We start from the raw sequence: 27,275 nt of genomic DNA on the forward strand, positions 1-27,275 counted from the left end.
TCTTTGACTCATTTTGGTATTACGTTGATGGTGGCTTCATAGAATGAGTTTGGGAGTGTTCCTTCCTCTGCAATTTTTTTGGAATAGTTTCAGAAGGATAGGTGTTAACTCTTCCCTGAGTTTTTTTTTTTTTTTTTCCCCAGGGCCACACCCATGGCATGTAGAAGTTCACAGGCTAAGGGTTGAATGAAAGCTGTAGCTGCCAGCCTACACCACAGCTGCAGCAACATGGGATCCAAGCAGTGTCTGCGAGCTACATCACAGCTCAAGGCAATGCTGGTGAGGCCAGGGATCAAACCCGCATCCTCATGAATAGTAGTCAGGTTCGCTACGACTGTACCACCATGGCCATTCCTTCTCTCAGGTTTTTTCTTTTTTTTTTTTTTTTGTCTTTTTGTTGTTGTTGTTGTTGTTGCTATTTCTTGGGCCGCTCCTGCGGCATATGGAGGTTCCCAGGCTAGGGGTCCAATCGGAGCTGTAGCCACCGGCCTACGCCAGAGCCACAGCAACACGGGATCCGAGCCGCGTCTGCAACCTACACCACAGCTCACGGCAACGCCGGATCGTTAACCCACTGAGCAAGGGCAGGGACCGAACCCGCAACCTCATGGTTCCTAGTCGGATTCGTCAACCACTGCGCCACGACGGGAACTTCCTTCTCTCAGTTTTTGATAGAATTTGCCTGTGAGGCCATCTGGTCCTGGACTTTTATTTGGTGGAAGTTTTTTAATCACAATTTCAATTTCAGTTCTTTTGATTGGTCTATTCACCTTTTCTCCCTCTTCTTGGTTTACTCTTGGAAGATTATGTACTTTTCTAAGAATTTCTCCATTTCTTCTAGGTTGTCCATTTTATTGGCATATATATATATTAGCTTGTAGTAGTCTCTTATGATCCCTTGTTTTTCTGTGATGCCCATTGTAACTTCTCCTTTTTCATTTCTAATTTTAGTGATTTGAGTCCTCTCTTTTTCTTGATGAGTCTGGCTAAGGGTTTATCAATTTTGTTGATCTTTTTAAAGAACTAGCTTTTAGTTTCATTGATCTTTTCTATGATTTTCTTCATTTCTATTTCATTTATTTCTGCTGTGATCTTTATGATTTCTTCTGCTAACTTCAGGTTTTGTCTGTTCTTCTTTATCTAGTTGCCTTAGTCATAAAGTTAGATTTTTTATTGAGATTTTTTCTTGTTTCCTGAGGCAGGCGTGTACTGCTATAAACTTCCCTCTTAAAATTGCTTTTGCAGCATATCATAGGTTTTTGGATTGTTTGTCTTTGCTGTCATTTGCTTCTAGGTATTTTTTAATTTCTTCTGTGATTTCTTCAGTGATCCATTGGTTGTTTAGTAGCATGTGGTTTAGTCTTCACATGTTTATGTTTTTTTTGCAGTTTTTTGTTGTTGTTGGTTTCTAGTCTTACAGTGTTGTGGTCATAAAAGATGGTTGATATGATTTCAGTTTTCTTAAATTTACCAAGGCTTGATTTGTGGCCAAAAATGTGATCTATCCTAGAGAATATTCCATGTGCACTTGACAAGAATATGTATTCTGCTGCTTTTGGATGGAATCTTTTATACATATCTATTAAGTCCATCATTTAAGGCCTCTTTTTTCTTGTTAATTTTCTTTTCTTTCTTTCTTTCTTTTTTTTTTTTTTTTTGTCTGTCTTTTTGCCGTTTCTAGGGCCGCTCTGACGGCATATGGAGGTTTCCAGACTAGGGGTCTAATCAGAGCTGTAGCCTCCAGCCTATACCACAACCACTGCAGTGTAGGAGCTGAGCCACATCTGCAACTCACACCACAGCTCACAGCAACACCGGGTCCTTAACCCACTGAGTGAGGCCAGGGATCGAACCCTCAACCTCATGGTTCCTAGTCAGATTCGTTAACCACTGAGCCATGACGGGAACTCCTCTTGTTAATTTCCTGTCTGGATGATCTCCATTGCTGTAAGAGGGGTGTTAAAGTTCCCCACTATTATTGTGTTGTGGTTAGTTTCTCCTTTTAAGGCTGTTAGCTGTTGCCTTACATATTGAGGTGATCCTATGTTGGGTGCATACATATTTACAATTGTTATATCTTCTTCTTGGACTGATCCTTTGATCATTGTCTAATGTCCTTCTTCATCGCTTATAACATTCTTTTTTTCCTTCTTTTCTTTGCTCTTTTAGGCCACACCCATGGCATATGGAAGTTCCCAGGCTAGGGGTTGAATTGGAGCTATAGCTGCTGGCCCACACCACAGCTCACGGCAGTGCCAGATCCTTAATCCACTGAGTGAGGCCAGGGATCAAACGCACATCCTCATGGATCCTAGTCGGGTTCAATAACTGCTGAGTTATAAAGAGAACTTCCTCTTATATCTGGTGTGAATATTGCTACTCCAGCTTTCTTTTGATTTCTGTTTGCATGGGATATTTTTTCCATCCTCTCATTTTCAGTCTGTATGTGTCCCTTGAACTGAAGTGGGTCTCTTGAAGACAGCATATATATGGGTCTTGTTTTTGTATCCATTCAGCCAGTTTATGTCTTTTGTTTGGGGCATTTAGTCTATTTACATTTAAGGTAATTACTATTATTATTATTACTTTTGCTCTTTAGGGCCTCACTTGCAGGATATGGAAGTTTCCAGGCCTAGGGGTCGAATTAGAGCTACAGCTGCCAAGCCTGCACCACAGCCACAGCAACTCAGGATCTGAGCTGTATCTGCAACCTACACCACAGCTTGTGGCAACAGCAGATCCTTAACTGACTGAGCAAGGCCAGGGATCGAACCAGTGTCCTCATGGATACTAGTCAGATTAGTTTCTCCTGAGCCATGATGGGAACTCCTGGATTGCTTTTTTTTTTTTTTTTTTCCCTTTTTGTCTTTTTCCAGGGCTGTACCTGTGGCATATGGAGGTTCCCAGGCTAGGGGTCCAATTGGAGCTGTAGCCACCGGCCTACACCAGAGCCACAGCAAAGTGGAATCCGAGCCACATCTGCAACAGCTCACAGCAACACCAAATCCTTAACCCACTGAGTGAGCCAGGGATCGAACCTGCAACTTAATGGTTCTTAGTCAGATTTGTTAACCACTGAGCCACAATGGGAACTCCCTGAATTGCTTTTTCTTATTTATGTGTGTATCTATTATAGGTTTTTAGTTTGCAGTTACTATGAAATTTTGATATAGGGATGCGCGTGCGCGCACACACACACACACACACACACACACACACACACACACACGATTGTTTTAAATAACTGGTCTCTTAATTGTAAATGTATCTCCAGTATCCTACATTTGTACCCTCCTCGTGATTTCTGGATTTGTTAGCATGTTTTTGTCTGAATGATTTCCTGCCTTTGCTATATGTATGCCTTTACCGATGAGCCTTGTCATTTGTAATATTTTTGTTTCTAATTGCGGCATTTTCTTTTCCACCTAGAAAAGTTCCTTTAGTACTTGTTGTAAAAGCTGGTTTAGTGTTGTTGAATTCTCCTAGCTTATCTGTAAAGCTTTTGATTTCTCTTTCAAATATGAATGAGAGCCTTGCTGGGTTGAGTAATCTTGGTTGGAGGTTTTTCTCTTTCATCACTTTAAGTATATTGTACCACTCCTTTCTGGCCTTAGAGTTTCTGCTGATAGATAAATCAGCTGATAACCTTATCAGGGTTCCCTTGTAATTTCTTTTCCCTAGCTGCTTTCATTATTTTCTCTTTGTCCTTAACTTTGGTCAGTTTGATTAAATGTGCCTCAGTGTTTTCTTGGGTTTATTGTATATGGTATTGGTTGTGCTTCCTGGATTTGAGTGATTCCATGTTAGAGAATCAACTTCCCATGTTAGGGAAGTTTTTGGCTATTATCTCTTAAAATATTTTCTCTGGCCCTTTCTCTCTCTCTCCTTCTTTTGGTACCCCTATAATGCGGTTGTTGGTATGCTTAGAGTTGTCCCAGAGTTCTCCTACACTGTCTTCATTTCTTTTTCTTTTATTATCTGCATCAGTGATTTCTACCAGTTTCATGGTTCCTAGTCAGATTTGTTTCCACTGAGCCACGAAGGGAACTCCTCTGTTTGCTTAGCCTTTAAATCTTCTATTTCTTTGTCCAATGGTTCTTGTAATTTATCAGTCTCTGCGTCTAGTTTATTTCCATGATCTTGAATCATCTTTACTGTCATTAGTCTAAAGTCTTTTTCTAATCTCCTGATCACTTAGCTGTTTTTCTGGTTTTTTTTCCCCTTGTTCTTTTATCTAGGTCATAGTTCTCTGAATTTTCATTTTGCATAGATTTGTGTGTGTGTGTGTGTGTGGTCTCCTTATTGCAGGCAGTAAGGTTGTAACCTCTCTTGCTTCTGATGTCTGCCCACTGATAGGTGGAGCTGATTCTTATCCTTCTGGTGGGTGGGGTTTTGTCTCTGAGTGTGACAGAGACAAACTCAGGCAGCCTGTTTGCTGATGTGTGGGGCTGTGTTCCCACCTGGGTTTACTGTTTGGCCTAGGGCTTCTCAGGCCTGATGGACAGGACCAGATTTTTCCAAAATGGCCATCTCCAGGGAAGGCCACACTGATGATTATTCCTGAGAACATTTGCCTCCAATATCCTTCCTCCACAATGAGCCACAGTCACCCCCTGTTTTCCTAGGAGATACTGCAAGATCTACTGGGAGGTCTGACCCAGATTCTTATGGAGTCTCTGCTGTATCCTGGGACCCTGCGCAGATGAAAGCCTGTTTGTGCCCTTCAGGAGTGGAGTCTGTTTCCCTCAGTCCTGTGGAGCTCCTGTGCACAAGCCCTGTTGGCCTTCAATGCCAAATGCTTTGGGGTTTTCTTCTGCCAGGGCCAGACCCTCAGGCATGAGAATTTGATGTGGGGCTCAGAACTCTCACTCCTGTGGGGTGAGACTTTCTAGTCTGTGGGTTGCCCAGCCAGCTGGTATGGGGTTGCTTACATCGCATAGCTGCCCCTCTTACCATCTCAAAGTAGCTTCTTTGCCTTTTGGTACAGGATGTCTTTTTTCATAGTTTCCAGGCTATTTTGTTATGGTTGTTCAGCAGTTGGTTGTAATTTTGTTGTTTTTCATGAGAGAAGGTGAGCTCTAGTCCTTCAGCTGTGCCATCCTAATCCTGTCTCTCCTGAGTTATTAAATTTCTTAATATTCTACTTTTGGAATTTCCATTATGGCTTAGTGAGTTAGGAACCTGACATAGTGTCCATGAGAATGTGGGTTCAGTCCCTAGCCTCGCTCAGTGCATTAAGGATCTGGGATTGCCGCAAGCTGCAGTGTAGGTCGCAGATTCAGCTCAAATCTGTTGTTGCCTTGGCTGTGGTGTAGGCTTGCAGCTCTACCTCCCTTTTGACCCTAGCCTGGAAACTTCCATTTGCTACCGGTGTGGCTGTAAAAGGAAAAAAAAATGTCTATTTCTAAATGCTGATTAGTAGCATGTGAACAGTTAAATATATAAGGAAATGCTTACTGTTTAAAAAGACCCCATGGGGAGTTCCCATCTTGGCTCAGTGGTTAATGAATCCGACTAGGAACCATGAGGTTGCAGGTTCGGTCCCTGCCCTTGCTCAGTGGGTTAACGATCCGGCGTTGCCGTGAGCTGTGGTGTAGGTTGCAGATGCGGCTCGGATCCCCCGTTGCTGTGGCTCTGGCGTAGGCTGGTGGCTACAGCTCCGATTCAACCCCTAGCCTGGGAACCTCCATATGCCGCGGGAGCGGCCCAAGAAATAACAACAAAAAACAAAACAAAACAAAACAAACAAACAAAAAAAAAGACCCCATGATACATCTTTCTGGTGTATACGGTTTGTCAGCTTTCTTCTCAAGAGTGTGTATTATATGTACTTTAATGTAAATAGTCATAGTATGCTTTCTGTATCTTTGTACAGCACTACTAGAAATAATTATGAAAAATGGAAGCACTGCGGGAAATAGCCCTCATTACCGAAAACCATCAGGTAGTGGGGATCAAAGCAAGCCTAACTGCACAAAGGACAACTCGTCTGGTAGTGGTGAAAGTGGAAAAGGCTACACCAAAGACCAAGTGGATGGAGTTCTCAGGTAGGATTAAATATGACTTATGTGTAAGTTATAACTGATACTAATGTAATTTTAATGTTATAACACCTGGAAAGTGTGTCTGAATTATAATTGAATAGAACTCTGGGTATCTTACACTTTATGTTCTTTATTAAATCAGTCTGTAAATTACCAACTCTAAGATTCCATCTCTTAAACTAACTCTAAGCCACAAAGCTTCAACATTTTTTTGAGAAAAATTGTTTCAATTTTTTAACACAGTACAGTGTTTAGATAACAGTATTGAAAAAGGATAAAGAATTGTTTTGTCATATATATGAAAGCAGGAGAAAATCATCTGAGAGAAAAATTGTTGCAACACTTCAATTTCCTACTTATATTAATGGATGATGGGGATTTTTTTAAATTTTCTTTCTTTTAGGCTGTCTATATATATGCAAATACTATAATATCTTTTAATATTTCTTATACTCTGCTTATTCTGTCTCAGTGTTTTAATTTTACTTGATAATATACTTCAGCTTAAAGCAGAAGAATTAGGTAGGATAGGAAAGTTAATGAAGTGGGTTTTAGAGATCTGACTATTAATTTTATAATTAAGAAAAAATTTTCTGGAGAGAAAGTGAACTTCTGAGTATGAAACACTGGAGAAAAATGCTGATTTGTTTCCTGCTACAGCTTAAGGAAGCCGTATTTATGTCATACTGAAATTGCTCACTAGTGAAAACTGAAGTGTAAGGATGAAGGACTGAACCATGATTAATAGGATCCTTCCACATAGAGAGCGAATTGTAGTACAGTGAACTAGCTAAAGTGAAGAGTTGTGATAAAGCTAGTTGTCTTTTGGAGTTCCCATTGTGGCTCAGTGGTTAATGAATCTGACTAGCATCCATGAGGATGCAGGTTTGATCCCTGGCCTCACTCAGTGGGTTGAGGATCTGATGTTGCTGTTGTCATGAGCTGTGGTGTAGGTCACAGGTGCGGCTTGGATCCTGCGTGGCTGTGGCTGTGGCTGTGGCTGTGGCCAGCAGCTACAGCTCCAGTTCAGCCCCAGCCTGGGAAACCTCCACATGCTGCAGACGAGTCCCTAAAAAAGCAAAAAAAAAAAAGCTGGTTATGTTTCTCTTTTGCCCTTTCTTATCTTTTTCTCTTTTAACCTTATTTTCTCTCTTTTCTCACCCTTTTCTCTACATTCTTACTTTTTAGTTAATTTTTACTTACCATAATTTGGAATTTACGTCATTTTTATTTTATTTTATTTTTTTGTCTTTTTAGGGCTGTAATCACAGCATATGGAAGTTACCAGGCTAGGGGCTGAACCGGACCTGTAGCTACTGGCCTACACCACAGCCTCAGCAACTCGGAATCCAGGCTACATCTGTGACCTATACCACAGCTCATGGCAATGCCAGATTCTTAACCCACTGATCGAGGCCAGGGATTGAACCCGCATCCATGGATACTAGTTGGATTCATTACCCCTGAGCTATGATGGGAACTCCCTTAAGTCAGTTTTAAATCAAGTATTGATGTGTTTATATTTTTCTTTTCTTCTTACGTGTTCAGATACTAAACCTTTGATGGTAATATTTTCTCTTTGTGTGACCACAGTGATAAACAGTGATTCCCTAATTGTGGAAAAGTCATGTAAAGGATATTTGGTTAGCATGGGTGATAGTGAAGTACTTTGGGAATATAAATAATGTTGCTAACCACTTTTATGACTGTAGTATTGTGTCATAGGTACCCAAATAAGTGAGATAATTGAATAAATGAGAGACCTGCTTTTGAAATCTTTAAGAAAAACCATTAAATAGTATGCTGAAGTGTGTTCTGGGAAACCACGTCTCTCCAAAAACAAATTGTATTTTTTTTAGAAATTAACTTTTTATTTGGAGAACATGTTCTCACTGAAAGACCTACATGAAGTTAACTGCGTTATATGTAATTTTTACTTAGATTTATTTTGTGGTCTTTTTTTTTTTTTAGAAAGATGATAGAATTACCTATGTATTTGAAAATGTTACCGAAAATGTTACCAAAAAATAAAAAAAATAAAAATTTTGGAGAATAGCAATCTCCTAAATCTGGTATTGTTTTTTTAAAGATCTTTTTTCTTCATTTCTTTTGTCCTTAGCCTTGAAAGGAAAAGAGCAGTAGCTCAAGGTATGGTAGAAATAAGGAAGGAAGAGCAGTGCTTTGTTTTGATCTCTCTTTGTTTTCGTATTTAAGTAGGGAGACATTTTGAAATTGGAAGAGTGAAACATGATGGTGGGTGAAGATCCACTTTGTATGTGGCCAAAATTGGATGGCTGGAAATGTTGAGGGAGTTCCTATCTTTTGGGTCTGTGTTCTCGATGAAATTGGAGATGAGATTGTCCCCTGAGAGTTAGAAAGAAAGAGGTGAGATCAAAAACTTGAGAAGAGTGGTAAAGGTATGGAATGTGTGCAGAGGGGAAAGGCAGAGGGCATGGGGGCATTGCTGGCCAGCAGTGAGGACCCAGCCAGGTTTGAGACTGAATTCTTATTGAAGACAAGTATTAGCCTAGTAGTATGCCTGTATTAGAGATCATTTCTCTGGTCAATAATTTCACCATGCCTTTTTTATTAAATAAATGCAGCTTTTTCCTTTGGGGAGTAATGTGATCAGAGCTTTCTTTAGTAGATTCCCTAAGTTATTCCAAGTTCTTTTGTTTGGTACCTTGTATTAGAGTCGCTTAGCTGAATCAGGTAACACTTATTCATTATTTTAGCTTTCATAAATGTTGCTTTAGTGAGGTAGTAACCAGCAAACACATGCTATGTTTTTGTTTTACCTATACACAGGGGATTTTTCTGAAGAAAGCCATGTTATCTTGTTGGTTAGCACGATTATGCAAACAAGTTGCTCAGTGACAGTTTGGCTCAATGGGAGAAGCCATGCAATAATATTGCATCCATTGCATAATTAAGAGCTAGCTTATCGTAAGACTGAAGAAAAAGTGTGTAACTTTGTACAACTCATATTCCGTGAAACTAAGCACTGTTTGTTGTCTTTGAGTTGAGATATATTGAAAAATTACAGTGCAAAAAGTATCGTGGATCTAATTTGAAGAAGTTTTAATTATCTCATTGAAGAAAAGCCCAATTTTATTTTAAAAATTTACAGGATCAGTGTGGAATCACTATCTGAGCCATCATTATATTTATCAATTGGGAACACTTCTGTGTAACTGTTAAGTTATTTGAATTATGGGGATATCATTAGGATTTGATTTAAATGAAAAAATAAATAATTTTGCTGCACTTATAAAGTAAATAATCTTTTGTGTCAGGAATAAAGAATTGTTTACCTAAACACTAACTGAATTTGGAGTTTACTTGAACATTATCTATAACGTAGGAAAAAGAAAATTGAACGAGGACCTTCGTCTCCCACCCACTATGCTTTCATGCACATAAAGGAAGATAAAAAAGCTGAACCAGACATGCTTTTCCTTTGTTGAGCTCCCAGACAAATCTTTCTGGCCTTTTTGCACTGTATATCCTCCCATGCAGGTAATAGGTTACCTTTAAAATTTTTTCTTCCTTCCTCCATCAGTCCCCTCCTTCCCCCCCCTCCCTCTTTCCTTCCTTCCTTTCCTGAGGCTGGAGAAGAAGGTTTGAATTTTTAGTAAGAAGCTAACTATAAAATGTTTGACAGATGCATTTAGCTGGCGAAAAGGAGTATGATGAACAATATATGGATTAAAATTAATATGTGAATGGCAATTTCCCATTCAGGTGTGAAAAATTAAGCCAATAAATGTGTTTGTAGCATTGCTTGAAATATATAGTCTACAACTTGTTCATTAGTGATGTCAACTTTATACCTTTCTGCTGGCTTCTTGAAGAACTTCTCTAACATATGATGAAAAATTCAGTGCGGGGAAGATAAGGTAGTACTAGGTACAGCTAAGAATTAGTAAAATGATTGTTTTTCCTACCTCTGTTCTCTTTGTGACCATTCTTAGCTTTATGACCCACTCTAAAGGACTGTGAATTCCAACCTTATTTTTTGATACTACCTACCGGCCCTCTCCTTGGCTAGTTTTTTGCTATTGCTTAGCCTTTTGTGCTCAGGAAATTTCAACAAAACAAGTTTAGAGGATTAATCTGGTACATAAACAGACATCTTATGCATTCAAACCTAGTAATGATTTAGGATTGTTCATTGTTTTGTTAATCACTGCCTTTTGTTTTCAGTGTTCAGATAGTGTCTGTCATATTCTTAGCTCTATTCCATGTCCCATAGCCTTCTCGTCTATTCCAAATAGATTTTTGGTGTCAAAGTTTGGTATCAACTTTGGTGTTTTTCTTATGGCACTTACTACCTTTGGTTCAAAAGTGACTTTTAGATCTTTACAATTTCTGCCCTCAGATTGAGCTGGTCATCCATCCATTCAACACATATGATGAACAAGAAACAAGTCCTGCCTTCAAGGGACCCGATAGTCTAGAAGAGTAGTGACAAGTAAACAGATAGCTATGGTACATTATGGTAATTGCTGAAATAGGGCAAAGTTCAGAGAGCTTTAGAAGAATATAAGAGGGCCACCAAACTTAGTCTCAAGGACTTTAGAGTTCTTGAGAAAAGGAAGAGCTAAGCTGAGGTCTAAAGAAGTTATAGAAATTAACTAAGCAAGAACAGAGTCAGAAAAGGCATGTTCTGGGCACCAAAACCAACCCAGAGTTTGTTTAAATACTGATTAGAAAAGCAAATAGAAGGAAGTGAATTGTTAGTCTGAAATCTGAATGGGCTCTTTTTCTTCTTGATTCTGATTCTGAGACAGCAAGATTTTCAAGTCACACAAACTGAGATTTGAATATTCACTTGTAAAACCTCTCCTAATGGCCCTATTTAAAATAGCAGGTTTCTCTTTCCATTTGATATTCCCTTTGCCACTTCGTTTTTCTCTAAATATTTATCACCATATAATTTACTTTGTATTGTACTTTGTGTATTTGTCTGTTGCTTGTCTCTTTTCTAATTTCTGATTGTAAATTTAATGTGAACAGGGTTGTGTTTTTTTTATGTTTGTTTTGTTTTACTATTTTACTCACCGCGATAGTGTCTGAAACAGTGTCTAGCAGAAAGTAGGTATTCCGTAAATTTTTGTTGAAGAAATAAATTTCAATTCCCATCTGTTACTCAGTTATATGACTTTTGGAAATTTATTAACTATTCAAAACCTTGATTTCCTCAATGGTTAAATAGAATTAATATCTACCTAGTGAGGAATAAATGAGATAATTTGTGTAAAATAATCAGCATAATAAGATTCCACAGTTCTCCACATGAACTTTTTGGGGACCAGATATAGTTTGGAATTCAGAATTCTTCATATTTTAGAAGGGTAATAAGGAGCATGTATTATGCATTACATAGTGTCTTAGCAGGGTCTGGTAAGTAACCCATAACCTAATAGTAACATTTCTGCAGCAAAAGGTACAAATATTCACAACTTGATTGTAATAAATGAAGACTCTATAGCAGATTTACATCTGTTCACGTCAAATTTTGCCTTTAAAAGTTTTAGGTCAGATTTTTTGCAGTCAAATTTGTTATAGGATAATTAAGTTTTCAGAGCTCGGTGAATTTTGGAACATGGATTGGGATTGTAAATATGTGCCTGACACACAGTAGGTATTCTGTAAATGTCTCTCTCCTTTTTTTCTATCACATAGTTTCTTGACCTGTCTGGGAGAATGAGTCTCTACAAAGGCAGTGATCATTCTCTGTTTTGTTCATGAATAGATCTCACACCTTGGGACATCATTGGTACTCATTAAATATCATTGACTAAATAAAAAACATCATGTTTATGAAATAAAAGTAACTTGCGTTAATATTACATATCTAAAGTAGAAAAATTTAAGTATTATTACCATGAAGCAGACTGCATAACAGATTTTTGTTGATGTGATTATTAAAAAAAAAAAAACTCTATGGAGTTCCCACTGTGGCACAATAGGTTAATGATCCGGCTTGTCTCTCTGGAGGTACCCGTTTGATCCCTGGCCCAGTGCAGTGGGTTAAGGATCCAGGGTTGCTCCAGCTGTGGCATAAGTTGCTGCTCCAGCTTGGATTCAATCCCCAGTCTGGGAACTTCATCTGTGCCCCAGGTATGGCTGAAAAAGAAGAAAAAAGTTCTGTAATCTTACCGGTGTATTCTCTTTTTTTCCTTGTTCGTATAACAAATGATGAATGCTTTTATTAAGAGAGGAGATCTAACATTCCATAAACGTTTACTGAGAACCTATCACTGTGATGCCTAATAGATTCAGTGATGAAAAAAGATCAATCTTATCTCTATTCTTGGAAAACTTCAAGTCAGCCTTTGCAGTTCTTTAGCTGCTAGTGAACAGTTATGCCGCAGATCCTTTTACCTCTTACTGCCACTGTCATCAGACCACTCACACATGCAACACATCTAAAGTCATAAAGGACTCAGCAGTGTTTAAAATGTGTCTGGATCTTAGTGAAAGGAAAATTACTAGGTCATGGGAGAATGTTCGAATCCAGAAGGACTGATGTCCCCTGCTCCATTCAGAGTCTTTCTTTCCCTAACATACTTCAAAGACTGGGCTTAAATGTTACGTACTTAGGGTTATAAACTACGTAAGTGATCTTTAAGAGTATGTTCATCATAATGAAACTCAAGTGTAACTAATATTTTTGAGTCCCATGATGTATTTTATTATGACATTTTATCTTTCACAGAGAGTAATATGAATGAATTCTCTTTAGCGTTACCTAGCTGATTTAACTTGCCTTGACATTTCAGCCAAAGGGTACTGTAATTGTTTTACTTGCACTAAACAGTTGCTTTGACATTTAGTTAGTTTTGCATTGTGCAGTAACAAGACTCTTCGAATGCAGTACTTATTAATCCCTAGCTGTGGCATACTTGTGAGGAGTTTTGGAATTTCTTTTTGCACTTAAGATACTATAAAATTGTTCTTACCCTCTCATTTTAGTTATAGAGTGTGCTCTGTCCTTCATCAACAATTGTTATGAGCCTTGCTTTACCTCTCTGTAGTTGTGATAAGTTGCACCAAGGACATTCTCATAGCCAACTCTTCTTAGACTGGAAGAGGTTGGAAGAGTAGTCTGTGGTTGAGAAAGAGAGCAAAGCAATAGCCCTTAATGGATAACTATCATTTGATGCTGAGAAAACAATACACAGGCAGTTCTTTATACTATTCTAATAAAAAATTAAGAGGTATTACTCAAAGTTCTTCCTTGAAACTTACATTATAATGTGACATATTCTCTTGTTCACAGCATAAACAAATGTAAAAATTACTATGAAGTGCTTGGAGTTACCAAAGATGCTGGTGATGAAGATTTGAAAAAAGCTTATAGAAAGCTTGCTTTGAAATTTCATCCAGACAAAAACCACGCACCTGGAGCAACAGATGCTTTTAAAAGTAAAGTAAACCTTTTAAAACAATTTTCTAAGCTCTTTTTTGAATCTACAATGTTTCAGAATATTAAATTCTACCTTTAGATGTGCATTTAAAAGCCAGCATTAACAGGAGTCCTCAGAATTACTCAAAGCTTCAGTATTTTGTTAAACCAAGACCCAAACACAAGCTGTTTGGCTTCACAAAAGCACCACGCCAGTTTTGACAAATTTGGAGTAACTTTTCTAGATACCCAAGCATGCTTTCTAGTTTACCACACACAAGTAGTGTGATGACTATACATGAGCTTCTAGCCTACTACCAGCTGTTTCTAAAGGAACTAAAAACAAAATAAACTTTTTGAGGGTTTTTAAGATATTGGAGACTGGCTAGAATTGGAAAATTATTTGGAATCACTCTCCTGACCAGTGTTCCTTTATTTTTGTTAACTCTGGCCAACTTTTGTATTTTTTATATGTAGTTCTAACTAATGTGATTTTTTTTCAAGAATGTTTCTTTCCTTTTGGCAACTATTAATTTTTCTTTATTTTCTTTCTTACTATTTCAGTTTTTTGCTAACTTAGTAAAAAAGTGTCAAAGAACTGATTTATAATTTCATATTTATTACATAAAATTTTTCATAATAGTTAACTTCTGATTCATAGGAAAATGTTTAATTTGTGGCTGTTTGTTCTTATGAATTTGGCATTCATAGAGCCAGTGTATAATGTTTACAGTGAAATGCTGGGGTCTTAGAATAACAGGAGGGAGATACTCATTTTTAAAATATTCCTCAAAGATAGATGACTCAATTGGTCTTTCATAGAAATACTGTTAAAATGATTTCTAAAGCAGTTTTATTTCTTAAAGGAAGTTGCCAAGCAAAATACATTTGGGGATTATCAATACATTGCAATAAAAGCAGCTTCCAGAGGAGCGCTGATGAAAGTAAAATATCACTGTGACAGTTAGACCTTCTCTTGTTTCCTTAAAGGGGGCATGTTGAAAGTACAGGAAAAGCTTCTCTACTCGAAAACACAACCTTTAGAACATATTCCGCCAAAGTTAAAAAAAAAAAAAATTCACATTATAAATTAAAATCGTTTACTTTAAAAATATTTGCGTGTTTTTAAAATGTTTAAAAACATTTTATCAGTGAGTTATTTGCATACTTATGATCCGCTAGATGATTTCAGTATTAGTTCTTCATTAATGTTAAGAACATTAAACTGCTTTCTCCTGTTCTGTATTGAAGTCATGTTAGCATTATTGGCGTTGAAATAATAGTAATTGGATCTACCAATATTTTTACAGCCTGTGTTGCATTTTAAAGAAGTGAGCATAAATGTCACCCCACATAGACATGCAGAGGAGTTTTACAAAGGTGGTTGTACTTAGGTGTGGTACATTTCAGAGTCTAATACTCTGCTTTGCAAAGCTAGAAACTTAATATTTATCAACATACTGAGCAGTGATTCATCTCTAGAGGAAAGTCTCACGTTATTCAATGCATAGGAGGTTATTTGTAAATCAGAATGCTAATTTATTAATGCCAAAGAGGATCATGATAGGGATATGGTTAATGAACCTATTTTTTATTGAGTTGAAACCATATAGAAAACCCAGATTGTAAGCTACAGATGTTTGGTGAGCAAAGACAGTTAATTAGAAAGTATTACTGCTAGTGTCATCACATAGAAATGGAAATTTTCATTCATTTAGCACACAGGATCTTTTCATTACTTCCTGAATCATCTTACTTTATTTTTAACCAGTTAATCTTAACTTCTGTGTTTGGGATGCCAAGCTGTTTATTCTAAGCAGAGACTATAGCTTTTTTTGTTTGTGTATTAGGTGAGTATAGATTTATTGCTCTGTAATTGCCAAAACACTTTCTTACAGAAGATGGAAACCATTTGTTTTTTATTTTCTCCAAGAATAAAGAAAAGTTAGAGGAGATATTTTCATTAGTGTGTTTTGTAAAGCTCTAAAAATAAAAGATTACTATCAAAGATGATAGACTAAAGTTCATGTGGCTATTTGTTCTTTAGTTAGGTTTGTGAATTTCTCAAACTGAGAATATTTATATGTTTTACATCCAGAGAGTAAAAAATTATAATTTGCATGTTATATATAAACATACCTTAAATTATTTGAATGAAATGGATCTCTTTCTTTCTTTCTGATGTGGATATCTTCAAAACATTATCTATGTTATCATCAAAGACGTCCAGCTATTTTGGAGAGTATTTGAATAGTACATGTGCCTGTTAATATATACATGAATATAATAACAAGAGGCATGGATTAGCTCTTTATGTGTTTGCTTAATAGATAATAATGGATCAGATGCTATTGCCTTTGTTAGGTCTGGTAGTTCAAAATTCTTAATCTCTAAGAAAAAAGAAGTCCATTCTACCCTAGAGCTAGTTATTGTAGAGAAATGAAATGAGAAAACATGAGATATTCTCTTACTAATTTATAAAGGGTACACAAGTCTCACACAGAACATTTGACATAATAGCAGTACCCCTAACTTTTTTTAGTTCCCAGGCTAGGGATTGAATCAGTGCTACAGCTGCTGGCCTATGCCACAGCCATAGCAATGCAGGATCCTAGCTGCGTCTGCAACCTACACCAGAACTTATGGCAATGCCGGATCCTTAAGCCCACCCTGGCCTTGCTCAGTGGCTTAAGGATCCCACCTTGCCATGAGCTGTGGTATAGGTTGCAGACGTGGCGCAGATCCCGCATTGCTGTGGCTGTGGTGTAGGCTGGCAGCTACTGCTACAATTCAACCCCTAGACTGGGACATATGCCACAGGTGCAGCCCTAAAAATACCAAAAAAAATGCAAAACCAAAATAAAACTAACAATGAATGGAAGAAATAACAGAATGAGGAAAAAAAAAAGACTCAGTGAACTGGAAAATAGAAAAATATACCTTATCCAACTTATCCAATCTGAACAATGGAGAAAATAGACTTAAAAAAAAAAAAAAAAGCATAATCTCAAGCACAAGTGAGACTAGAACAAAAGATCTAACATTCTTAGAACAAGAGTCCTGGAAGAAGAGGAGAAAGAGGGCATAGCTGAAAAAGTATTCAAAAAATAAAAATTGGAAACTTCACATACTTGGCAAAAGATATAACTCAAGAAGCTGAATGAACCCAAAGAGATAAACCAAATGAAATCCACACCAAGAAACATCTTAGTCAAATTTCTGAAAACTGAGTACAAAGAAAAAACCTTGAGAGCCACAAAAGAGAAATGACATATTATTTATAGGGGAAAAGCAATTCAAATGATAATGAATTTCACATAAGAAATCATTCAGGCCAGGAGGAAATGGCACATTTTTCAGTACTGAAGGAAAAGAAGCTATCAACCCAGAATTCTATACCCAGCAAGTATATTTGTCAAGAATAAAGGGGAAATCAAGATATTTTAAGGTGAAGGAAAAATAATAGAATTTGTCATTAGCAGACATACCCTAAAAGAATAGCTAAAGGAAATTCTTTAAACAAAAGAAAACAATAAAAGAAGAAATCTGAAAATGTCAAGAAGGAAGAAAGAGCATGGTAAGCAAAAATGTAGGTAAATATAATATACTTTGCTGCTCTTAAATTTCTAAATTATGTTTGACATTTGAAGCAAACATTTTAACATTGTCTGATATGATTAAATGTATATAGAGAAAATAAATAAGGCAATTATATTATAAATGGGAAAGGGTAAAGGAAAAAAAATAAGGATTTTGCACTACACTTGAACTAGCAAAGTGATGACACCAATCAGCTGTGATAAGTTATTTATGCGTAATGTAATATCTGGAACAACTTCTAAAAAACCTGTGCAAAGAGATAGACTCAGAAAACACTAGATAAATCAAAATGGAATTCTTAAAAAAATGTTCAGGTAAACTTACTGTCAGTCAGGAAAAAGGAAACAGAAGAGAAAATAACAAAATGGCAGACATAAGCTCTAGTTTAATCAGTAGTTTCATATAAATGTAAATGATCTAAATACAGAATTTAAGTTATTAAAACATTGTAAATCAGCTGTTCTTCAATAAAAGTTAAAAATAAATAAATATATGAATTAAAAGAGATTGGCAGAGTGAATTAAAAAATATAACTTTATTATATATTGTCTATAAAAAACTCACTTCATTTATAACACTATTGACAGACTGAAAGTAATGAAATGAAAAAATATGCATATAAACATTAATTAAAAGAAAGTGACAGTGGCTATATTAATATTAGATAAAGTGGAATTTAGACTAAAAAAACTACCAGAGAAAGACATTATATTATGATGAGAGGATCGGTTCTTCAAGCGGACATAACAGTACAGATTTGTATGCACCAAAAAACAGATGCAAAATATGCAAATCAAAAACTCATACAACAGGAGGGAGAAATAGGCAAATTCACAATTAGAGTTGGAATCTTCTCTCAACACTTGATAGAATAACTAGACAGAAAATCAGCAAGAATATAAAAAATTAAACACCATTTTTAACCAAGACCTAATCAACATTTTTAGAACACTCTACCCAACAACATCAGATTATAAGGTTTTTTTCATATGCTCAGAACATATTCTGAGTTAGACTATTATCTTAAAATTTAAAAAACAAGTTGTATAGAATGTGTTCTTTGACCATAGTGAAATCAAATAGAGTCAATAACAGATAATTAGAAAATGTTTAATCACTTGGACACTGGACAAGACACTTCTAAATAATCTATGGGTAAAAGGAATCTCAAGAGAATTAAAAAAAATACATTAAACTAAATAAAAGTTCAACAAAACTTGAAGTAACCAGCTAACATTAGTGCTGAGAGGAAAGTATACACCAAGTGCATGTATTAGGCAAGAGGAACAGCTTTAGTCATCTGTGCTTCCACTTCTTAAATCTAGAAAAAGAAGAACAAAATAAACCTAAAACAAGAAGAAGGAAATAAAGGTGAGAGTGGGAATCAATAAAATTGAAAACAGAAAAATAATAATGAAGATTGACGAAATAAAACTAGTTCTTTGAAAAGGTCAATAAAGCTAACAGACTGACGGGGAAAAAAGAAGACAGAAATTATTATCATCAAAAGTAGTATCAGCAGCAAGGATACAAACCCTGCAAACATCAAAGGATAAGAGACTACTACGAACAGCACTACACACATAAACTTACAACTTAGATGAGGTCGACTTATTTTTTGAAAAATACAGATGGTTGGAACTCTGAAGTAGTTGATGTAAACAGCCCTATAACTGCCCCATAACTGTAATTAAGAGACGCCCCAGAAGAAATCTCCAGGCTCAGATATTGTAATGGAGAACTCTATAAAACTTTAAAAGAAGAGGTAAAACCAGTTCTACCAAGTCTCTTCCTGAAAATACAATGAAAGGAATATATCCCAATCCATTTCACAAAATAATTATTACCCTGCTATCAAAATCAGTCAAAGACTACAAAAAAGAGAAAACTACAGATTAGTATCCTTCATGGAATAAACCCAAATATCCTTAACAAAATATCGTAATGAAGCAGTCTTTAAAAATAATTATACATCCTGCCCAAGTAGAGTTTATTCCAAGGATGCAAGACAAAGTTGGTTCACTATTGGAATATCAGTCAGTGTGATCCACTATTTTAATAGGCTAAAGAAGAAAGATCTCGGAGTTCCCATCGTGGCTCAGTGGTTAACAAATCCGACTAGGAACCATGAGGTTGCGGGTTCGATCCCTGGCCTTGCTCAGTGGGTTAAGGATCCAGCATTGCTGTGAGCTGTGGTGTAGGCCCGCAGCTACAGCTCCAATTAGACCCCTAGCCTGGGAACCTCCATGTGCCGCAAGTGCGGCCCTAGAAAAGACAAAAAAAAAAAAAAAAAAAAAAAAAGATCTCATTGTATCAATCAGTGCGGTAAAAGTATTTGAAAGTTTTCACCACTCATTCATGATAAAAACTGACAGGAAATAAAACACTGACAGAAAAAAAGGAATAGAAGGGAATTGCCTCACATTGATGAAAGAGTGACTATAGAAAACTTATAGTTAACACTATACTTAATGGAAAAAACGGAATGCTTTCCCCCTAAGATTGGAAACAAAGCAAGAATGTCCCTTTTCACCACTCTTACTCAACATAGTGTTGAAAGTTCTAGTCCATTAAGGTAGGGAAGGAAATAAGGCACACAGATTGGAAAGGAAGAGGTGATGAAATTGTCCCTGTCTGCAAATAACATGATTATGTATAAAATCCCCAAGGAATGTACCAAAAAAAAAGAAAATTCCTAGAATTAATAAGTGAATCCTGCTAGATTTTGGAATAAAAGCTAAATGTACGAAAATCAGTTTCTGTATTTATAAATATTTAGTATGTTTCTACATACTAGTATTGAACATGTAGACACTACAATTAAAAATACATTGCTATTTATAATCACACATACGAGAAATACGTAGGTGTAGATTTAACAAAACTTTTTTAAGATTTATATGCTAAAAGCTATACAATACTATTGAGAGAAATCAGAGGATCTAAATAAATGAAATGATATGTCATGTTCATGGATCGGAAGATATAACAAGCATAGTAGTAAAGACATCAAAACTCCCACAAGTTGGTATACCTCATATGACTCCCGTCAAAATCCTAGCAAGACTATGTTGGAGATAAAAGGATGTTTATTCTAAAATTCATATGGAAAGACAAAAAACCTGAATCAATAAAAAATGATTTATTAAAAGAACAGAGTAGGAATAACAGCATACCTAATTTGAAGACTTACTCTGTAGCTACCGTTGTCATAATCAAGTGGTATTAGCAGAGGGATAGACGCATAGATGAATGGAACAGCATAGGGAACCCATACAAGTATGACAGAGATTCAAAAACAGTGGAGGAAAGATAGCCTTTTTAGCAAATGGTTTTGGAGCAATTGGACATTGTAGGCAAAACGACCAAAAAGAAATTAACCTTGAGAAAAATCTCATGCTTTATATAAGAATGAATTCAAAAATGAATCTTGAATGTAAATGTAAAACTTTTTTAGCAAAAAATGATGGGAGTAAATCCTTAGGATCTTGGGTTATGCAATGATTTCTTAGACTTAGTACTGGACAGTTTATCAAAAAAAGATAAGTTGGACTTCATCAAAATATTATTTGTTTGCTCTGCAAAGACACTATGAAGTGGAGGAAAAGAAAAGCAGCAGAATAGGAGAAGATATTTGCAAGCACATAGCTGACAAAGGACTAGTATCTAGAATATACAAAGTACTCCCCAAACCCAAAATTAACAAAGACAGCCCAATTAGAAATTAAGTAAGAGATGTGAAGATACATCCCACTAAAGATTATAAACGCATGGCAAATAAGCTTATGAAAAGACTTTTAATGTCATTTATTAGCCGTTGGAGATAATACAAAGTAAAACCAAAATGAGATCTCACTAAATACCTATCAAGTGGTTAAATTAGAAAATAGTAACAGCACCAAATATAGATGCAGAGAAGCTCGATCCTTTATACATGTTGTTGGGATATGAAATGACACAGTCACTTTATAAAACAGCTTGGTAGTTTCGCACAAAACTAAGTATTCAACTGACAGACAATGCAGCAAATGCATTTCTAAGAATTTATCCCAGAAATGAAAGTTTCTATTTATGTATAAACCTATACGTGAATGTACGTAACAGTTTTATTTTTAGTACCAAAAACTAGAAACCACCCAGATGTTGTTCACTCAGGTGGTTAGTGAAACAGTGGTACATCCATGACATGGGAAACTACTCAGCAATAAAAAGCAATGAGTGGATGGTGTATTAAAATGTTAGGAATTCCACAAAGGAATTTGGGGGAGGGGAATACAATTCAGTTTATAAAAGTTCTTTATGTGTTTTATGCAAACAATGTGGCATTCCTGCTGAGGCTCATGGGAGACCAGCACACCATCCATAATGAGTACTGTATCAATATTTTCACACTGCCATCTGTAATTTTTAGTGCATATGCTGCTTTTAAAAACATTCCTGGAGTTCCCGTCCTGGCTCAGTGGTTGACGAATCTGACTAGGAACCATGAGGTTGCAGGTTCAATCCCTGGCCTCGCTCAGTGGGTTAAGGATCCGGTGTTGCCCTGAGCTGTGGTGTAGATTGCAGACACGGCTCGGATCCCGTGTTGCTGTTGCTCTGGCGTAGGCCAGCGGCTACAGCTCCCATTCACCCCTTAGCCTGGGAACCTCCATATGCCATGAGAGCGGCCCAAGATATGGCAATAAGACCGAAACAAAACAAAAGAAATTCCTCAAAAAAACCCTGCTTTTATCCCCCCCCCTTTTTTTTTAATTTTATGGCCACACCTGCAGCATATGAAAGTTCCCGGACATGAAATTGAATCCAACCCGTAGCTATGAGCTGTGCCACAGCTGGGGCAATGCTGGATCCTTTAACCCACTGGACCAGGCACCTCCACATTGCCCTGAGCTGTTACAGTTGGATTAACCCAATGTGCCATACCAGGAACTACTACTTTTATTTTTTATTGATTTTTTTAAATTGAAGTATAGTTGACTTGCATTATTATGTTGGCTTTGGGTGTACAATTTGGTTGTTCAGTGTTTTTGTGGATTATACCCCATATTAGAGTGATTGTAAAATTTTGGATGTGTTCCCTATGCTGTACTTTTTACTTATCTATGACCCTACTACTTACGTTTCGTCCCTTGAAGTATCAAGGTTTAGTCCTGCTTCTGGAGGCCAGTTTGGACTATTACAGGGTGTTCCTCACAAGAAAAAATATCATATGGTACAGCAGGAAATACTTCCCTAAAGAGAGTCTCTCTTCAGTGTTGCGTATCAACAACTATAATATATAGTAGTCAAGCTCATAATGGAAAGATTAACAGCAATAGTGATGATGATGATCAGGGTGAGGGAAAGATACTCCTATATTAATAATAAACCTGGAGTAATGGAAGATGAGAAGACAGGTTTTCCTGAGTGAGTGGCACGCTTCAACATCAGTTCTCATGGAGTAGCAGCAGTGAGATTTCTAGATTTAACAGGGAAATACGTTCTACAGGGGCAAATCCTTGTAGCAGGAAGAAAACGAAATCCAATCCAGTAAAAGGCCTTGGGACTTAACCCCATTGCCAACTGTGGAAAGAGAGGCTTATGGGCAACGAGGGACCTCAGACCAGGACCCCCACAAGACACCCACCAGCTTTCAGGAGTGAGGAGAGCCGGCTGACAGTCTGTGAGTACATGTTACGAAGGCAGAGTCCTGATCCATACCTGGCACAGAAGCACCTCTTAATACAGACATTTAGCTCCCAGTATTGTCGACCCTCATATACTGGCTGCGTTTCTGCCATCTGCAAGAGGTGACAGGGACTGTCGGGTCCCTGGAGGACTTTAATTGTCAGCACGTGCAGGGAGAGAGTGACTCAGCTACAGAGAACCTCAGGGTTCTCCCCAGAGTGGATGACACACAGTGATTAAGAGAGGTAGGGAATATATAGGACTGGATACTTGGGTTCGATTTTGCACCACTATGAAGGCCTGTGTTAGTTCATTGGCAGCCTATGTGGTTGGCTGACTCTTGCTGTAAGGCTGAGGGGCAGCCCAGCTTCCTGTCTGCATGTATTTCTTCCTCATATTTCCAAAGATGTTCTTATTGAGGTCACTACCTAATAAATATCCAGTACACTAAACTCCATCTCTTCTGCCCTCTGGGAACCAAAAACTGTGGCAAAAGTGAAAGATTGTTGGGGAAATGGAGATCACAGTAGAAGGAGTCAAATTCTGCTGAGGTCAAAAAGAAGGAAAAAACTGGTAAATTCTCATGAGATTTGGCTAGACATTGGCTTTGCCAGCAAGAATGATATCCATGAATTAATGGGGACAAAAACCAAGATTGTTTGAGGTGGGGAGAAATGTTAATTAATGAGCTCTACCCTCAACTTGGATTAAAAAGGAAACGGAAAGGAAGTTATTGGAAATAAAAGTTCAAAGTGGAAAAAAAGGGAATGAATGGCTCATATAACAGCCTGGCTCAATCTCCAAAGAATTATGCTGATTGAAAAAAGCCAGTCTGGGAGGTTTCATTCCATTTATGTAATGTATTATTCTATTTGTATAGCATTCTTGAATGCCAAAATTATAGCAATAGAGAATAGAGTGGTTCATGGTTGTAGGGGGTTAAGGAGAGGAGGGAGGGAAGGAAATAGATGTGGTTATAGAAGAGCAACATGAGATGTTGATGGAGATGTTCCATATCCTGATTGTTTCAGTGTCAGTATCTTATCTGCGATATCATGCTATAATTTTGTAAGATGTTACCATAAGGGAAAATTAGGTAACAGGTAGAAGAGATTGCTTTATATTATTTCTTACAACTTCGTGTGAATCTAAAGTTAATCTTGGAGTTAAGAACCTGACTAGTATCTGTGAGGGTGTGGGTTTGATCCCAGGCCTCACTCAGTGGGTTAAGGATCTGGTGTTGCCATGAGCTGCGGTGTAGGTCACAGGTGCTGCTCGGATCTGGCATGGCTGTGGCATAGGCCAGCAGCTGCAGCACCACTTTGACCCCTAGCCTGGAAACTTCCATGTGCTGTGGGTGTGGCCCTAAAAATAAAATAAAATAATGACTAAAATTGTCTTATAATATAATTATGAATTATGACAGTATTTCACAAGTATCTTCTAAAGTATTACAGTGTTTAGAAGTTATTTTGTTACTTCTTTTTTTCTTTTGGCCACACCCACGGCATGTAGAAGTTCCTGGGCCAGGAGTTGAAATCATGCCATAGCAGTGACCCAAGCTGCTGCAGTGACAATGCCAGATCCTTAACTTGGTGTGCCACAAGGGAACTCCTAAAAGTTATTTTTTTTTGAATAGCAAGGCTTAAAAATGAATTGGGTTGCCAATATATTAATAGTTTAAAAGTAATAGCATTATTAACTTGAAATAGTCCTTTTGGTGTATAGAGGTGAAGTCTCAAAACTGATATTATTACTGGAAGTACAACTTTGGTAGATATTGATAGATGTGCTTCTTTTTTAGGTATGGGTTAATACCTTGGTGGTGTTTGTAAGTACATTGTTTGGATTTCTGATTATGCTTCCCTATTGGAGCAACATTATACATGATTGCTATATTTCTGAGTCATAGATCTATTTGAAAATCTGAAGAAAAATTTGGACCATCTCCTCAGATAAATGAACCATCCACCTAATTTTTTATACTATAGGATTCACAGACCACTGAAAGCTATCTCTGAATCCAGAAGAAAAGTTCAAGAGTAACTATATATAATTAATTTTAGTGTGATATATAATCATCCAAAAACAACTACCTAACGAGCGTCTATTTGCTTGCACAGTACCTATGGCAGCCACCACATGGGATCCAAAAAGTATTTTTAAAATAATCCCGTATCGCAAGAGGCTTAAGATCTAGGTTAAGAAGCAAGCTGTACTTATGAAATGATTAATTTATTAGAAGTGTCAGAATGAGAATAGCATAATTCCTGCTTTTAGATCAAAGCATTACAGTTGTGAATTACCTCAAGAAAATGTTTTGGTGATTATTGTGTGCTTTTGGACATGGAAGTATGAGATAGGAAATAGAATTATTTATTTAAAAACATTATGAGGAGTTCCCACTGTGGTGCCATGGAAACAAATCTGACTAGGAACCATGAGGTTGTGGGTTCGACCCCTGGCCTTGCTCAATGGGTTAAGGATCTGGCGTTGCCGTGAGCTGTGGTGTAGGTTGCAAACACCTCTTGGATCCTGCATTGCTATGGCTGTGGCATAGGCCAGCAGCTGTAGCTCTGATTTGACCCCTAGCCTGGGAACCTCCATAGGCTTCAGATTTGGCCCTAAAAAGCAAAACAAACAAACAAAAATATTATGAAAGTAGCAGAGTGAGATAGGAATACTAGAGTCCATATGGATTCATTCAAAAACAAATTCAGACTTTATGCTAGACCTTGGGGATATTGCAATGAAAACATAGATCTGGTCCATCTATGTTTTAAGGAGTTTATAGTTTTAAGAGAAATAAATTGTTCAGAAATAGAATGAAGAATAGCTCAGGCTGGGCTGGAGTGTGCAAAAAGGTTTGTGGTGTATGTTGCATAGAGTTTACTTACTGTGCTAGAATAAATTAACTTTGAAGAAGTCCTAACCTTTTTCAGCTCGGGGGTTCATCTGTGAAGTAGGGATAATAATGGATAGTGTAATCACATACTGGGTTTAGAGCCTGGCAGTTGGTAGCTACTGCCATTATTATTGGTTTGAAGGGCACTGATGAATGACTAAATCAGGATACACAGAAAGGAAGAAGCAGGATTAGGGGATGGAGCACAGTAGTGCAAGATGGACATTCCTTTATGTTCAAGGCAGTAGGGAGACTTGCCTATCTAGTGTGAAAAAATGTATTGGGAGATAATAATAAGCAAAATTGCAAGGTATGTATAATACCTTTAAAAAATTGTTCTTGTTATCTCCTTGATTAACCTCAAATAGTATTTTGTTTTTATTTGACAGGTAGCTTTTATGTGGGGCAGTCTTTTGCAACATAAAGACTTTGCTTCCCAACTTTTACTCATTGCTTTTTCAGAGATTGGAAACGCTTATGCTGTTTTAAGCAATCCAGAAAAACGGAAACAGTATGACCTCACAGGCAATGAAGATCAAGCATGTAATCACCAGAACAATGGCAGATTTAATTTCCACAGAGGTTGTGAAGCTGATATAACTCCAGAAGACTTGTTTAATATATTCTTTGGTGGTGGATTTCCTTCAGGTATTATAAGTACTGTATTTTATGATGCTAGAGATCCTCGTATCCAGTTAGGCTGTTTAGAGATTTATGTACCTTCTCCCTGACGTTTCTTATCATGATCCTGTGATGGTTTTTCATGAAGACAGAAGAAAAATGTTAGACTTGTTACCTTTACAGTAAGTCTGCCTTTTTCCTAGAAGATATTTTAATTTTAAAAAGATGTTCTTATTTTACATAAAGTGGAAGAAGGGATATGTAAGTAGGAGGCCCAGTGCCAGTGTCTTAGTTACGTGCTGTTACCATTATAGAAAGTAACTTGCACCTTGGATGACTGTTTGTCATTGGTTCTCTGAAGATCTTTGTAGATATTTCATTAGTAACATTATAGATTTGCCAATACGGATGTATGTAGGGGTACTTTCCACTGAAATATTAAAATGTCTGATTTGTAGGTTATGTATAAAGTAAGTGGGTTTTTAAAAATTACATTAAGATAGAAATAATTATGTGAACTAGGCTATCAAAATAAAATACTATAGAAGTACTACTAAATGAATAGATTTTACAGTAACAGCATGTTGGTATTGAATTTTACTTATATTTATTGTGAGTTTTTTGTGGGGAAGTTGATTTTCTTTAAAAGTAGCTCCTTTAAGGTGGTTCAAAATATAGCTGCATTCTTGTTTACAGCTGTTACGAAAGGTGCTAAGTTAAATATCCCATTCAAAATTAGAGTTTTTATAAACATAGCAGTAGTTTGGCCTGGTAGCCCTTTCTGAATATTATTAAGAAAGATTATGGTCATTGATAAGATCTCTTTTTGAAAGAAAGAGAATGTATAAATACAAATTAGTGACAAAAATATAGCCTGTGTTTTGACATATTAGGATACATAGTTACCTCTCACAGAAAAAGTATTCAGACTAATAATTTTGACTGAAAATATGCTAGGAACAATTAGAAATCTTTCAGGTAATAGGGAATTTTTTAGATAGTTGATTTGCAAACATAGTTTACT

At 36.8% G+C, this 27,275-nt stretch overlaps 1 protein-coding gene across 4 annotated transcripts in view; it reads left to right on the forward strand.

The window, feature by feature from the left end:
* Nucleotides 1-27,275, forward strand: part of DNAJB14 (DnaJ heat shock protein family (Hsp40) member B14) — a 56,124-nt gene that overhangs the window by 17,796 nt on the left and 11,053 nt on the right. For 2 of the 4 annotated variants that reach the window (XM_021101721.1, XM_021101722.1), the window contains exons 2-4: nt 5,876-6,047; nt 13,333-13,478; nt 26,093-26,278. In XM_021101721.1, coding sequence (XP_020957380.1) covers nt 5,876-6,047; nt 13,333-13,478; nt 26,093-26,278 — 504 coding nt within the window. Of the gene's footprint in view, nt 1-5,875; nt 6,048-7,301; nt 11,975-13,332; nt 13,479-26,092; nt 26,279-27,275 lie in introns of those variants that run through there. The other 2 variants (XM_021101723.1, XM_021101724.1) reach the window with 2 other exon arrangements.

The sequence above is a fragment of the Sus scrofa genome, chromosome 8 (assembly GCF_000003025.6).
Source record: "Sus scrofa isolate TJ Tabasco breed Duroc chromosome 8, Sscrofa11.1, whole genome shotgun sequence".
Taxonomy (NCBI): domain Eukaryota; kingdom Metazoa; phylum Chordata; class Mammalia; order Artiodactyla; family Suidae; genus Sus; species Sus scrofa.